The sequence below is a fragment of the Marmota marmota genome, unplaced genomic scaffold (genome assembly GCF_001458135.2).
Source record: "Marmota marmota marmota unplaced genomic scaffold, marMar, whole genome shotgun sequence".
Classification (NCBI taxonomy): Eukaryota; Metazoa; Chordata; class Mammalia; order Rodentia; family Sciuridae; genus Marmota; species Marmota marmota.
The window spans coordinates 37,719,253-37,733,227 of NW_025999900.1; the positions used below are offsets into that span (position 1 = coordinate 37,719,253).

Sequence of the window (13,975 nt, forward strand, 5' to 3'; positions counted from 1 at the left end):
TCCAGTAGTGTTTGCAATAAAAGTATGTTTTGTGTCTCCAACTTTAAGTACAGCAAATATTGCACGTGGCACTTAATAATGTATGCCTAGAATGTTTAATTCTTTCATGAGTAGTTTGGAGAGCTGTTATTTCTCCATGTCTAATCAGGTATGCCAGCACATAATTAATAGAAAGATGAACTACACCAAGAATTCAGTTTTCCCAGGCATGGTCACCCACTATATACCTGGAGTTCCATTGTCTAGGAAGCTGAGGCAGGAAGATTGTAAATTTGAGGCTAGCCTCAGCAACTTAGTGAGACCCTGTCTCAAATTTAAAAGGAGAATGTGTTTTTTTGTGGTTAAATGCCCTTTGGTTCAGTAACCAGAACCAAAAGAAAAAAGTAGAAAAAAGAATTCACAGCTTGGGTGCAGCCAATGGTAAAGTGTTTTCCTACTGTGCAGTAGGCTCTGGGTTTTATTCTCCAGCACCACATACAGCAAATCGTATATTATACGTCAAAGAAAGAACTAAGAAATGAATAGGGGCTGCCATTTATTTTGTGCACAATTTTTCATAGATAAATTGTTTTGCCCAATGACTAGAAACCATCCCTATTCCAGCTTGTGGAGCTTAGCTAGGGTATGTTCAAATATATGGGTATATTTGAAGTATTTTGACTTTTTAAGCTGAGAATGGAAGAGGACAGATCTATGAATTGAAAGAGTAGTTAAGGGAGCAGTCAAGCTACCTTTTCAAAAAAGAAAATTGACTTGTCAAGGTGTTATAGGAATTGACATCTTAGAAATAATACCATAGTCAGAAAAATGAAACTTGGAGAAAATGGTTAAGTAGATAAGTTTTCTAAGTGTTAGAATGGAGAGAAGGTAGAGAAGATATGCTGTTGTGTAAATCCTAAGCATCTCACTATTGTTTGTGAACTCAAAGGCTCTTGACCTGTTTCCCAGCCCTATTTTTTGTTTGCTTTAAATTTGTGATTCTCCTACCTCAGCCTCCAAAACTGCTGAGATTACAGGCATATGCCACTCACTACTCCCTGCCTGAAGTATAGTGTTCTTGATTTGATTGACTAGGTTAAAGATAACAAAACGAAGGGCAAAAAAAGCTAAGGTTTTTATTTTACGACTAGGTGACAGTTTATGTAGGTAAAGGATACATGAAGGAGGTGAAGAATTGTTCCAATATTTGGGGAAAAAAATAGGTTTTACTCTATAGGACTTTTCCAGTAAAGAGTATTGGTTGCCAGCAGAGAAAAGTAATTGATGAAAGTTGAAAATGCAAGATATATGAGACTGAAAACATCATATCTCCCCACTTCTCCCATTCTGGCGATTGACCACCGGGCTGCTTTACAATTGAACCAAATCCTCAGGCCTTTTGAATTTTTTACAAATTTGAGAAAGGGTATTGCTAAGATGCCCCATGCTCCCCTCAAAATTGTGATCCACTAGCCTCAGCCTCCTGAGTAGCTGAGGTTGGGATTGCGGGTCTACACCACTATGCCTGTCCATCATACATGGACACAATACATTTGTTTAGGATCAAACCCAGTGCCCCACATGTGCTAAGGAAAGCACTCTACCACTGAGCCACAATCCTCAGCCCTCTTTGGTTTTTGTTTTTGTTTGATACCAGGTCTCAATCCCTGAGGCTAGCTTTGTTCTTGTGATCCTCTTGTCCTAGTTTCCCAAGCCCCTGGGATTACAGGGATCTGCTATAGTGCCTGGCTATGCCTGGCATATTTAAGAAATAAGTAATATTTGAACCTTTAGTCTAGACACACAAAGGTCAACAAATCAAAACAGCGAATATGGGTGGAACAAGAATCCAAACTATGTATTTATATATTTATTCATCACAGATACAGTATCTTGTTTTGCTCCTCTTCCGTTATTTGGTATGTATTCTTGTGCAATATGGGACTTGAATAATGGTTGTTATATCTGTTTAAAGGGCACTGAGATACATAATTTGTGAAGTTTTGAGAAAGTGGGGTGACTTTGGATTGGCATGAGGAGAGAGTTGGGGGAAATTATTATAATTAGTGTCCTCCTGTTGGTTGTCTGCTTCATTTTTAGTTATTTTTTACTATGTATTATTTTTTAGTATGGAGGGTTAAACCCAGGAGTGCTCTACCACTGAGCTATATCCCTCACCCTTTTTAATAGTAGATGAGCCTGGTCTTAAACCAGCAATCCTTCTGCCTCAGCCTTCCAAGTTGCTCCGATTACAAGCATGTATCACCATTTCTGGCTCGGTTGGTTTTCTTGGGTGAACCTCAATATTAGTATGATTAAGTAGTAACTTATGTGCCTAAGAGGATTTTATTTATTTATTTTTAATATTTAGTATAAGTAGTTGGACACAATACTATTATTTATTTTTATGTGGTTCTAAGGATCGAACCCAGGTCCTTGCACATGCTAGGCCACAACTGCTGAGCCACAACCCCAGGCCCCCCCCAAGAGAATTTCAGATGCTGACATACATATTGGTAGTATTGGTACACTTTGTATACCTATTATTATTGGACTTCGATTTTTGATACTAATGCTCCTTACTATTCATTTTTTAGGTAGCTTCCTTTTTTAATTTTGTCCTATACTCCTTTTCTGTATGTGGTATATAATTCTTTGGAGTCTTTTGAATCTGGATGAGACACTACCATGACTCTCAGTTGTTCGAGTGACATACTTATCTAATTCCATGGTAGCCTTTATTTTATTTTATTTCTTTTTGGCACTGGGGATAATGCTTAACCACTGGCCCACATCCCTAGCTCTTTTTATTTTGAGACACGGTCTCACTAAGATCTTGAATGTGGCTTCAAACTTGTAATCTTCCTTCTTCAGCCTCTCCTGAGTTGCTGGGATTACGGTTGTGTGTTGCCACACCTGGCTTTTGTTTCTTTTTCCCCCCTCTTAAGTTAGCTTTTTTGAGATAAGAAATATACTACATACCTTAAAACTACATGGTTTGTTTAAACATATTTAATTGTGCATATAATGCCAAGACCTAACATTTTGTCATTCCCCTGATAAACCTTTTGTCAGTCCTTGTTCCTCCCCTGTTCTTAGGCCTAAATAAACCACTAATTCATAGGTGTGCTATTTTGGCCTCTGGTGTAGAAAGGATAATATATGTCTTGTGGTAGGCTTTCTTCCACCTTAGAGGGAAAAAAAAATCATTTTGGTGTTAATCCTTGTTGTATCATGCATGAGTAGACTGCATTCCTTTTATTTGTAACTGAAGTTCATTGTATGAATAATATCATTTTGTTTGTCCAGATTTATTAGTTACTGGGCATTGGGTTGTTTTTCCTGAGTTGCGAACACATTATATATGGCTCAGTTGCTGCGATTACAGGCACCATGTTGCTTCAGCTAATGATAGTCTTCATTTTATGTCCTTATGCCAATTTATCTTCACAATATTTTCAAATCCCTTTCACTTCTCCTTTCTTTTCCTCCCCTTTTTCTTTTTGGTACTGGGAATTGAATCCAGAAGCCCTTTATCACTGAAGTACATTGCCAGCTGTGTGTGTGTCTGTGTGTGTGTGTCTGTATTATGCGCGCATGTGTGTGTATTATGCGCGCGTGCGCATGGCAAGCACTCTACCAACTGAGATATGTTCCCCTCCCAGCTATTTGAACCTGCAGTCTTCTTTCCTTCATGTGACAGTTGCTGGTATTATGGGTGTGTGCGCCACTGTGCTCAACTCATTTAACCACTTTTACATTGGGTTGAATTACAGATTATATCCAGAAACAATATCTTATAATGGCATTCTTTTTTTTTTCTTAAGCCTTTTTTTTCTAACTTATTTCACCATCTTTCTTTGTCATGAGAGGAGTTGTATTACTATCAGTTTGTATTAAGAACTTAAGAACATGTATTATAATTTGTAAGAAGTTTGGTTTTGTTACAGAGAATAAATTATAGATTAATGGGTTACCTTTTGAGATTATAAGCAGTAGATGATTATCTGGACATAAAAAAACAAGAGTAGGGGTAGGATTGTGGTTCAGTGCAGAGTGCTCGACCAGTACCTGTGAGTCACTGGGTTCAATCCTCATCACCACATAAAAATGAATAAAAAAAGAGCAGTATTATCCATTATGATTTTCTATAAAGATGTAAATATTCTATATGTAGTACATGTCTAATACTCAATTACTTAATTAGTTAAATTGGATTCAGTGAGTTGAGTCAGTTAAAGTGATTGATTAAAGCCTGGACTTTGAGTAGGAAATTAAATAATGCAGATTGCATATTCATTCATTCATTCATTCATTCATTCATTTTCTTATGCTGGGGATCTAAACAGGACCTGTACATGCTAGGCAAACTACCATTTTGCTATCAAGTTTTAAAACAAAGCTTATAAGCAGTATTGAAAGTATTAAGGAAACAAGTGTTATTTTGCAAGGAAAGGGAAAAAAAGTAGGTAGCGCTATTAATATGTGGAATTATAGTGTTTAGAATTATAGTGTATAGTGTATAGAAGTAGAAAGTACAAAACACTTATCTGTAGAAATGTGCCTTTATGGTTTCCGTATAGCAAACGTGACATGTTACCTGCACTCAGTCACTTACATCATAGGCACAAGATTTTAATAAATGGCTTTTATGGCATTCTGGTTTTTAGTATGTTAACATATACAGCCTTTTTCTGCTTCTCTGAGGGAGAAGACTTCAATAGCTTTCATTCATCAAGTTAGAAAATAGGAACACCAGTTCTGTTAATATTCCAGCTATATATAGTGTTGAGTTTGTCATCTGTTGTTCATTGCACAGTTTGGTAAATTTTTTCTAGAAGACTGTTTAGAACTAATGTCACTTATTTACTAAACACATTGCTATGGTCTCCGGGGATTCAGAAGTTAAATCATATAAACACATTTTATGTCCCAATGATAGTGGAAAAGTTTCAAGCAGAGCAATAAAAGGTTCTTGAAAATATTTTTACAAGCCAGGCATTGTGATAGAGTCCTGTAATGCCAGGGGCTTGGAATGCTGAGGCAAGAGGACTTAAAGTTCAAAGCCAGCATCAGCAACTTGGGCCCTACACAAGAGGTCTATACTAGAGACTCTGTCTCTAAATTAAATACATTTGTAAATAAAAGACTGGGAGGCTGGGGGTATAGTTCATGTGTTCACTTGCCTTGCACAAATGAGGAACTGGGTTCGATCCTCAGTACTACATAAAAATAAATAAAATATTTTGTCCATCTACAACTACAAATTTTTTTAAAGAATGGGGGTGTGGCTCAGTTGATGAGTACCCTTTTAAATTCCCAGTGCACACACGAAAACACATATCTTGTTTTACAAGATCACTCTTATTCTAGATAATAAATGTCTAATAGAATTAATCCAGGCGCAAGAGGGCATTTTTGGTGGGACACAAGTTGGTAGTAATAGGAATGGAAAAAAGTAGTTGGATATTGAAGTTAGTGCTGACATTTGTGTATACCTCTTTTTTTAATTTTTGTAATTCTAGATGTTCAGCATGCCTTTATTTTTATGTGTTTATTTTTATTTGGTGCTAAGGATCCAACTCAGTGCCTCACACATGGTAGGCAAGTGCTCTGCTGCAGAGCTACAGCCCTAGCCCTATACCTAATTTTTGAGAGTTCAGAAATCAGAAGTAGGATGATGGCTGTCTTTCACAGATCAACTATGGAATTGTAAGATTTAATCTCCTTTTTAGACATCCATTTGTAGATATGTTTAATAGGCAGTTTGGTTTTTTTTTTTTTTTTAAATCGGGTCCACGTGTGATCTGTTTAGATTGTAATTGGATGAGCCACATCCCCAATCCTATCTTGCATTTGATTTAGAGACAGGGTCTCACCGAGTTGCTTAGTTTCTCAGTTTTGCTGAGGCTGCCTTTGAACTAGTGATCCTCCTGACTCACCAGTTTTCGGTGGACACAGCATCTTTATTTTTATGTGGTGCTGAGGATCGAACCCAGCACCCAGGTGAGTGCGCTACCACTTGAGCCACATCCCCAGCCTGAGTACATCTTTTAATGACATTGAAAATGTGAAGGAATAAGTTAAGTTGATTTAAGAATTCCTCAAAGATGATATGTGTACTGGCACATGCTTCTGGGCCCACTGGCTCAGAAAACTGCAGAAGGATCTCTATTTTGAGGCCCTAAGCAACTTAATGAGACCATGTCTCAAAATAAAAAGGGCTGGTGATGTAGCATCTCTTGGGTAAAACCCAGTACCAAAAACAAAAGAAAATGAATGAAAAATGGAGGAGAGGGGAATAATAAGCAGGAAGTATTGTGGAAAGTATGTGAAAATATCTTCAGAGTAGAGGCATGAATTGTGTCACAAATTCTGTTGATAGTGCAGTAAGAAGCTTTGGTGGTGGCAGAAATTGATATTTGATTTATTAATGGGAAAGTATAAATTGGAAACAAGATGGAAAACCAGGGATTGAACCCAAAGATTCTTTACCACTGAATTACAACCCCAGAAGTTAGTTTTTTCTTTTTCCTTTGTCCAGGACCTAGGTAAATTGCAGAGGCTGCCACACCCCCCCCCTTTAACCATTTATTTTATTTTATTTTTATGTGGTGCTGAGGGTTGAACCCAGGTCCTCCCACGTTCGAGGCAAGCATTTTACCACTGAGCATTTTACCATGAGCCCCAAAGAGGCTGGCTTGGAACATGTGATCCTCTTGCTGGAGCCTGGGGAGCAGCTGGGATCCCAGGCATGTGCTACGTCACCAGCCCTATAATTTTGAAATAAAATTTGGTGCCATAGGATTGATAATCATATAACCATCAAAAAATTACGATAGAAATCATTCTAAATCTCTCCCAAATTAGCTAATTATGCCCCCTTATAGTCACTCTCTCACCCCAGTCTAATGTGGCAAATAGATATTTGCTGATAGATTATTATAATGGATTTTATCCTTAAGAGAAAAATGTACTCTGCTGGTTTGAATTCATAAAATAGCAATATAGGAAAAAATGGGATGTATATATTTTATTACCTGGGTTTGAACCCAGGGGCACTTAACCACTAAGCCAATGGCCCTGGTGGGGTTTCCCCCCTCCCCATTTCTTAAGTATATATTTTGAGACAAGGTCTCCCTAATTTTCACCTTTTTATAAAATAAATATCTCAGGCCTGGTGGCAAATGCCTATAATCCCATCAGCTCCGGATACTGAGGTAGGAAAATCATAATTCAGTCTGGCTAGCTTGGTGAAACCCTCAAATATGGCCTGGGATGCAGCTCAATGTGCAAGTCTTGAGTTCAGTTTTCCAATACCACAGTAAATAAAAAGAATAAAAATAAAATGGAACTATGGTACAGTTTAAAATACATATTTTGGGGAAGGGGTTCTTAGTCCCAAATGGAAGTATAATTTTTTTATTTTTGTGGTGTGGGGACTGGGAATTGAATGCAGGGTTCCTCAATCACTGAGACTCATTCCCAGCCAGCTCTTTTTAAATTCTCTGAGACAAGGTCTCCCTAAGTGGCTCAGCCTGGCTTTGAATTTGTTGTTGTTTAGCTTTATCCTCCCAAATGGTTGGTATAGATATGTACCACTGCCACCCAGTGGACTTGTGGTTTTAGAACATTGGGAGGGACCAATAACCTTATTTAAGGCTAGGAAATACAGTCACCATTGAGGAAAGCTTAGTGTATGAAAACAAAACCAGAGGGTGTGTTCGTTTTTTTTGTGAGGGTGGGTTCTGGGGATTGAACTGGGTCACCAAGCCTCATCCCCAGCCCTATTTTGTATTTTAGAGACTGGATCTCACTCAGTTGTACCTGGACATTGCTGAGGCTGGCTTTGAGCCGCTGATATTACAAGCATAGGTCACCATACCTGACTGTGTTTTCCCTTCTCACCACAGTCTTGTTTGACAAATTATCTAGGAGTCAATAAAAACCTTCATCGTCCAGTTTGCTTTTGTCTTAATGTTTTCAAGTGAATTTTTAAATTTTCATGCCTTGAATCATTTAGTTTTTTGTTTACACACCTTTCCAAAAAGTCCATTGGAACAACTCACTATTTTTTTTCTTGGATGGTTATTTATTGTCACCATGTAGTCTACACATGCACATTTTGATTCTTTTAACACCTACACGGTAATGGGTTATTTGTTTTTTTTTTGTTGTTGTTGTTGTTGTTGTACATGGACACACATTTTTATTTACTTAAGACACTGGCTTTGAACTTGCCATCCTCCCTCCTCAGCCTCCTGAGCCATGGGATTACAGATGTACAGTAGTGTGCACCCCCACCTCCCCCCTTTAATGTTAAAAATTTTCCTGAAAGATTGTTAACCACTCTGGAAACCAGTATGGAGATTCCTCTGAAAACTTTTAATAGAGCCACCATTTGACCTAGCTATTCCATTCGTCCTCATATACCCAAAGGACTTAAAATCAGCATAGTATAGAGAGACTGCCACATCAATTTATATAGTAGCTCAATTCACCGTAGCTGAACTATATTGTACTAGCCTAAGTGTTCTTCAAGAGATGAATGGATAATAGAAATGTTGTATGTATATATAATGTAATATTATTCAGCCATAAAGAGAAAACGAAGTTATTGCTTTTGCCAGTATATGCATGGAATTGGAGACTATTATGCTAAGTGAAATAAACCAATGTCCAAAAACCAAAGGCCAAATGTTCTGATATGAGGATGCAAAGTCACAAGAGTACATTTTATTATTTACAAAGGGAAATGGAGGTAAGGGAGGGAATACGAATAGGAAAGATAATACCTATGTTCATATAGGAATACATGACCAGTAGAATTCCTCATCATGTACAGCCACAATGGAATATTGTATTACCTGTATGTATAATGTGTCACAATACATTGTTATGTATGACTAAAAACAATAACAGAAAGAATGGAGTACTGATATATGCTATAACATGGATGGATCTAAAAAAATACTAAGGAAGTAATAAAAGAATACATTGTAAGGTTGAATTTATATGAACTGTATAGAGTGGGTGAATCAAAATAGATTAGAGGAAGGACAACTGTTAAATGGTATAGTCTTTCTGTTTAGTATAAAAAATGTTTTCAGTTGGTTGTGGTGACGGTTACATAACTGCATAGTAAAAATGAATTGTGGAATAATATACTTTAAATTGTTCCTATGGCATAAAAGTTTTATCAGTAATTACAATAAAAAATCTCAGCATTACAATAAAATTAAGTTTATATTTATTTATATATTCCTGTGCTTATTTACCATTTAGTCCATTTATGTTTCAGATAAAGAGGGCTTGCAGTTTAGTTCTAACGAAACTCCACCCAAGGAAGCATGTTTTTTATGCTTAATTATTTGTGAATAAACTTTAGGAATACTCTATAAACTAGAAATTATAAAAATCTAGCAGTTTGGGTGTTTTTTTTATGATGTATTATGAAAAGTTGGTTTGTGTCATCTTCACAATTGTGTTTGCATTTTGTTGTTAACCTGTGTTAAACATGTTAACAGTAAAGCCCATCTTTTAAGACAAAATCAAAAGCCCTACTCACTTTTAGAAATAAAGCAATATCATCTTGTACATTAATGTCAATATCAAAGTTATTTGGTTTCAGAAATGTAATTTTAGTCCCTTGGTATGTTGTGGTGGTTGATTGTAGGAGAACCATGGATGCCCAATATAAGATTTTGGTATAAGATTGCGTAGTATTTTTATATAAACTATATGTGGTGCTAGGGTAGAACTCAATATCTTTTAGAGAACAACAAAGTATGTTAGGTGGGGTTAAATTTTTCCTGATTAGATTCCATTCCATAATTTATTGAATTTGCAGTCTTCTGAAGAGATGTGTGTTTTATCGAATTGTGTGCAGTTGTTTCGAAAAATTATTTGGAAATTTGTTGTTTCAATTATTCATGTTAGTGTTTTCTCTTTCTTCCTTTATTCTTTTTTTTTTCTTTAATGTTTGGGAATGAGATATCCAGGCAATGATGATTATTACCAAAGGCCTCAACAGTTTTTAGATTGACTTGGACCATGTTTCAGGAGGCCTATAATTTAAACACTAGTAATTTTCAAGAAAAAGACATAGAAACGTCTAAATAAGCACAATAAAACAGTAGACAAGGAATTAGTAATAGGATGAACAGATTGTCACAAGTTGGAGTTTATTGGCAGGAGCCGGAGTCACAGCTGCAGAGTTAGGTGCCTGTCATCAATTGGTAGTTCGTTTATCAAGTAATTTGTGCAGCTATTGTGAAGAAACCTGTTCCTGGGCTCTTAATCAAAGTCACCCATCCTCTCTTCTATTTGTGGCCCAGTTTCTTTGTATCTGTTTTAAATTTGCTTAAGTGTATTTTTTCTGTTTGTTTTTGAGTTTCTGTTTGTTTTCTCTTAACCTGACTGGACTCAAACGTGGAATTCTCTCATGCCTCATCCTCTTAGAGTAACTGGGATTGTAGGCATGTGCCACTATGCCCGAATTCTTTATTACTCAATCTGTGATTTTTTAAAAATTTTTTAATTTATTTTTTGTGAGTTAAGTATATTCAAAGATTTTTTGCAACACCGTGCAAAGGAGTTCTTAGACTTCCTAAGACTGGACATAGTGGCTCATAAAATCTCTTCCTTTTTCATGAAAAATCAAAAGTAAATGGGAAGAAATTTGATTTAGAAAATTTTCTCTTAAGATTAAAAATAATGCAGGTGAGAATACCCCCTAATGTTGAGATTAGAATTCAGTTGTATATTTATACTGAATTTGATTAAAAACCAGTGTTGTACTCAGTGGGAATTAATTGTAAAATAAATGATATTTGAAAATATAAATAAGCAATTGGGAGCTACTTTTGAAACTAAGAAATGCTGATATCTGTTTTATGTTGTGTATATCCGCTAATTTAATTACAGATTAGCAATATTTGGGAGTTAAATGTGTCAGTAGACTTTTCTGTTATTTATGTAGCTTTTGTATCAAACTAGAAATGCTTCGAAGTATGTGAGATGTTCACATAATTCAGGTAGTAATAAAATGAACTCCCATTTTTTCAGTTTTGTATACAGAGGGTTTTTAATATTATTTAGCTATAGGTGGACACAATATCTTTATTTTTATGTGGTGATGAGGCTAGAACCCGTATGGTAGGCAAGAGCTCTACCTCTGAGCCACAATCCCAACCCCTATAGAGGGGTTTTGGAGCATTTTTACCTGTTAAATGCTGAAGGACAACTATGAACAGTGATACTGAAATGAACATGCCTAAAACATTATTTGTAATGAAAAGAAACAGGTGTGGTAATTAAGAAAACATTCTGGAGTGTACAGATTGTCATTTTTTTTGTTCCTGGGGATTGAACTCAGGTGCCTATCCACCACATAATATCCTGAGCCTTTTCAATTTTGAGACAAGAGTTTGCTAAATTGCTGAGAGTCTTAGTAACACTGGCCTGGAACTATAAATTCTCCTGCCTCAGCCTCTTTGAGTTATGGGAATTTCAGGCAAGGGCAGCTGCGACCTATTCCAATAGATTCATTCTAGTTTTCCTACTACTTTGGTTTAATGAATGAAATATGTTAATAACCCAGGAGATTTTAGTGACCCAGGGATTTGGAGTCTATATTGGATATCTTGCATTAGAAATATTTAATTTTTAATTTCTTTCAAAATGTCTAAATTTGTAAACATTTTTCTTATTTTGCCTTTTTTTTTATTACTGCTTAAGTGTCCATATTTCAGATTAGGGTAAAGTCATCATTCTCCTAGGGTTTAGTGATTGTAGCTTTTGTACAAGCATGTGCAAAACGAGTGTTTCACTGTCACTGAATTACATCCTATTCTTTTTTTTGTTTTTTATAAGATGTCTTAGTAAGTTGTTTGTGCTAGCCTTAGATGCCTTAGTAGCTTTAACTATAGGCATACACTTGCTGAAATGATGTTTTCACTTTACCTAAGATGGAAACTACATTAGTTCTCAGCCACTGTCATACATAGAAATGTAAGAGGGACATGTGGACTTAGAGATGATTTGTAAAAGGTCTTTAAAACCTTTGGATTTATGCAAACCAACTGGCTGGTGGTAGTGGCTGGTTTTTTCTTATTTGTTTTGTGTTATTGTTTTGTTAACTGTATTAAACTCAGGGATGCTCCACTAGTGAGCTACCTCCCCATTTCTTTTTTTATTTTGACAGGTTCCGTGTAAGCAGTTTGTTGGAAGTTTTTCTTTAGGAATGTTAAAAGAGTCAGTTTTTAATTCATTTTGGAATGTTCCTAGTGATGGAATACTAAATCTATTAATATTATAAGTTTGGCATGAAAAATTCTAATGGAAAGAATTGTTTATCAACTATTTTTTATTGATGGGTAAATATATTCCATGAAATGAATATAGGCAGTGGTGAACAAGGCAGGGTAACAGTATTACTCATCTGCCTTGTAGTTTTTTCTTTTGTGGTTGGGTCAGGCTATACCACGGTTGATTGCAGAACCTTGCACGTGTGAGGTCTCTACTGCTGATACATTCCCTTGCTTCTGTTTTTAAAATTGTTATTTTTGAATCAATCTCACAAAGAGAGTTCCCCAGGCTGGCCTGAAGTCTTCCTGCCCCAGCCATCTGATAAATTGGTATTCTAGGCATGTTCTACCATATCTGCCTCCTTGATTGGAACTATGAATGTAGTTAGATTACGATAAAAGTAGTTAGAAAATTGAACGTGGCATATTCATGTCAGATGTTTAATATTAGTGGTATTTATATATGGTAAAGCATTTTATGGGGAAACAGCTGTGGGGTTTTATAGGTCAGAAATTATATTAATGAGAGGCCCTTGCGGTTGTGCATGCTTGTAATCCCAGTGACTCAGTAGGCCGAGGCAGAAGGATCTCTTAAAGCCAGCTCCAGCAAATTGGAGAGGCCCTAAGCCACTTAACAAGACACTGTTTGAAAATAAAAGGCTGTGAAGGTATTGCTTAGTAGTTAAGCGCCTCTGAGTTCAATACCTCTGTTTGAACCATTTGGTTTTAATCCCTTTTTGTGAGTACCGTATTTGTTTTTATGTGAACTGTTTACTGTAGCGTATCTATGAATGTAAGTCTGTTTTTATTTCCAGGACTTACAGCCAGTCAACCACATCATGATACATCCATGTAAGGGTTTCTTGAAACGTTGAAGTGTTAAAAAAAAAATACTAATTAATTGAGGTTTTAAGTGTGAAAGAATTCTTTCTTTTATCCATTAGGATGTATAGTTACCCAGCACGAGTTCCTCCTCCTCCTCCTATTGCTAGGGCTGTAGTGCCCTCTAAACGCCAGCGTGTTTCAGGAAACACCTCCCGAAGGGGCAAAAGTGGCTTCAATTCTAAGAGTGGACAGCGGGGATCTTCTTCCAAGTCTGGAAAGTGTATGTATTGTTTTTTCTTCTTTGTGATTTTGATGGTTTTTATTTTTTTAAAATTTGGTATATTAGGTTATTTTTTTGGCTTTTGTGTACTTGCACAATCAAAATAGTGTGAGAAAGTTGTGCTTTTAAGGGAGTGTACATTCTATCAATAATAGCTTGCAAATTTTTAAAAAGCTCTTAGATACTATGAGAGTCACACATTTTGTGTACTTAATGAAATATTTCTATGTAGTTAAAAAATTAAATACAGATTCATTCCATATGAGGATTTGTATTTTTGTTCTTAGTGTTTTATTGTTGTTTTTTGGGTTATGTTTTTTTATCCTTTTTTATTTTTTCTTTCTTTCCTTTTTTTTTTTTTTGGTATTAGGATTATCTTTTAAAATAAACATGTAGCGGGGCATGGTGGGCGCATGCCTGTAATCCCAGCAGCTTGGGAGGCTGAGACAGGAGGATCATGAATTCAAAGCCAACCTCAGCAATGGCAAGACAACTAAGCAAATCAGTGAGACCCTGTCTCTAAATAAAATAGAAAATAGGGCTGGGGATGTGTCTCAGTGGTTGAGTGCCCTTGAGTTTATTT

General features: G+C 36.2%; 1 protein-coding gene and 1 long non-coding RNA gene across 12 annotated transcripts in view; both read left to right on the forward strand.

The window, feature by feature from the left end:
- Hnrnpc (heterogeneous nuclear ribonucleoprotein C) overlaps positions 1 to 13,975 on the forward strand; it is a 53,034-nt gene that overhangs the window by 37,942 nt on the left and 1,117 nt on the right. For all 11 annotated transcript variants that reach the window (XM_015493191.2, XM_015493146.2, XM_015493179.2 and 8 more), the window contains one exon: positions 13,232 to 13,392. In XM_015493191.2, coding sequence (XP_015348677.1) covers positions 13,232 to 13,392 — 161 coding nt within the window. The remainder of the gene's footprint in view (positions 1 to 13,231; positions 13,393 to 13,975) is intronic.
- On the forward strand, positions 6,888 to 10,006 carry LOC125615307. The gene is made up of 2 exons (XR_007345876.1): positions 6,888 to 8,161; positions 8,511 to 10,006. It is a non-coding gene; the product is annotated as an uncharacterized LOC125615307 (long non-coding RNA).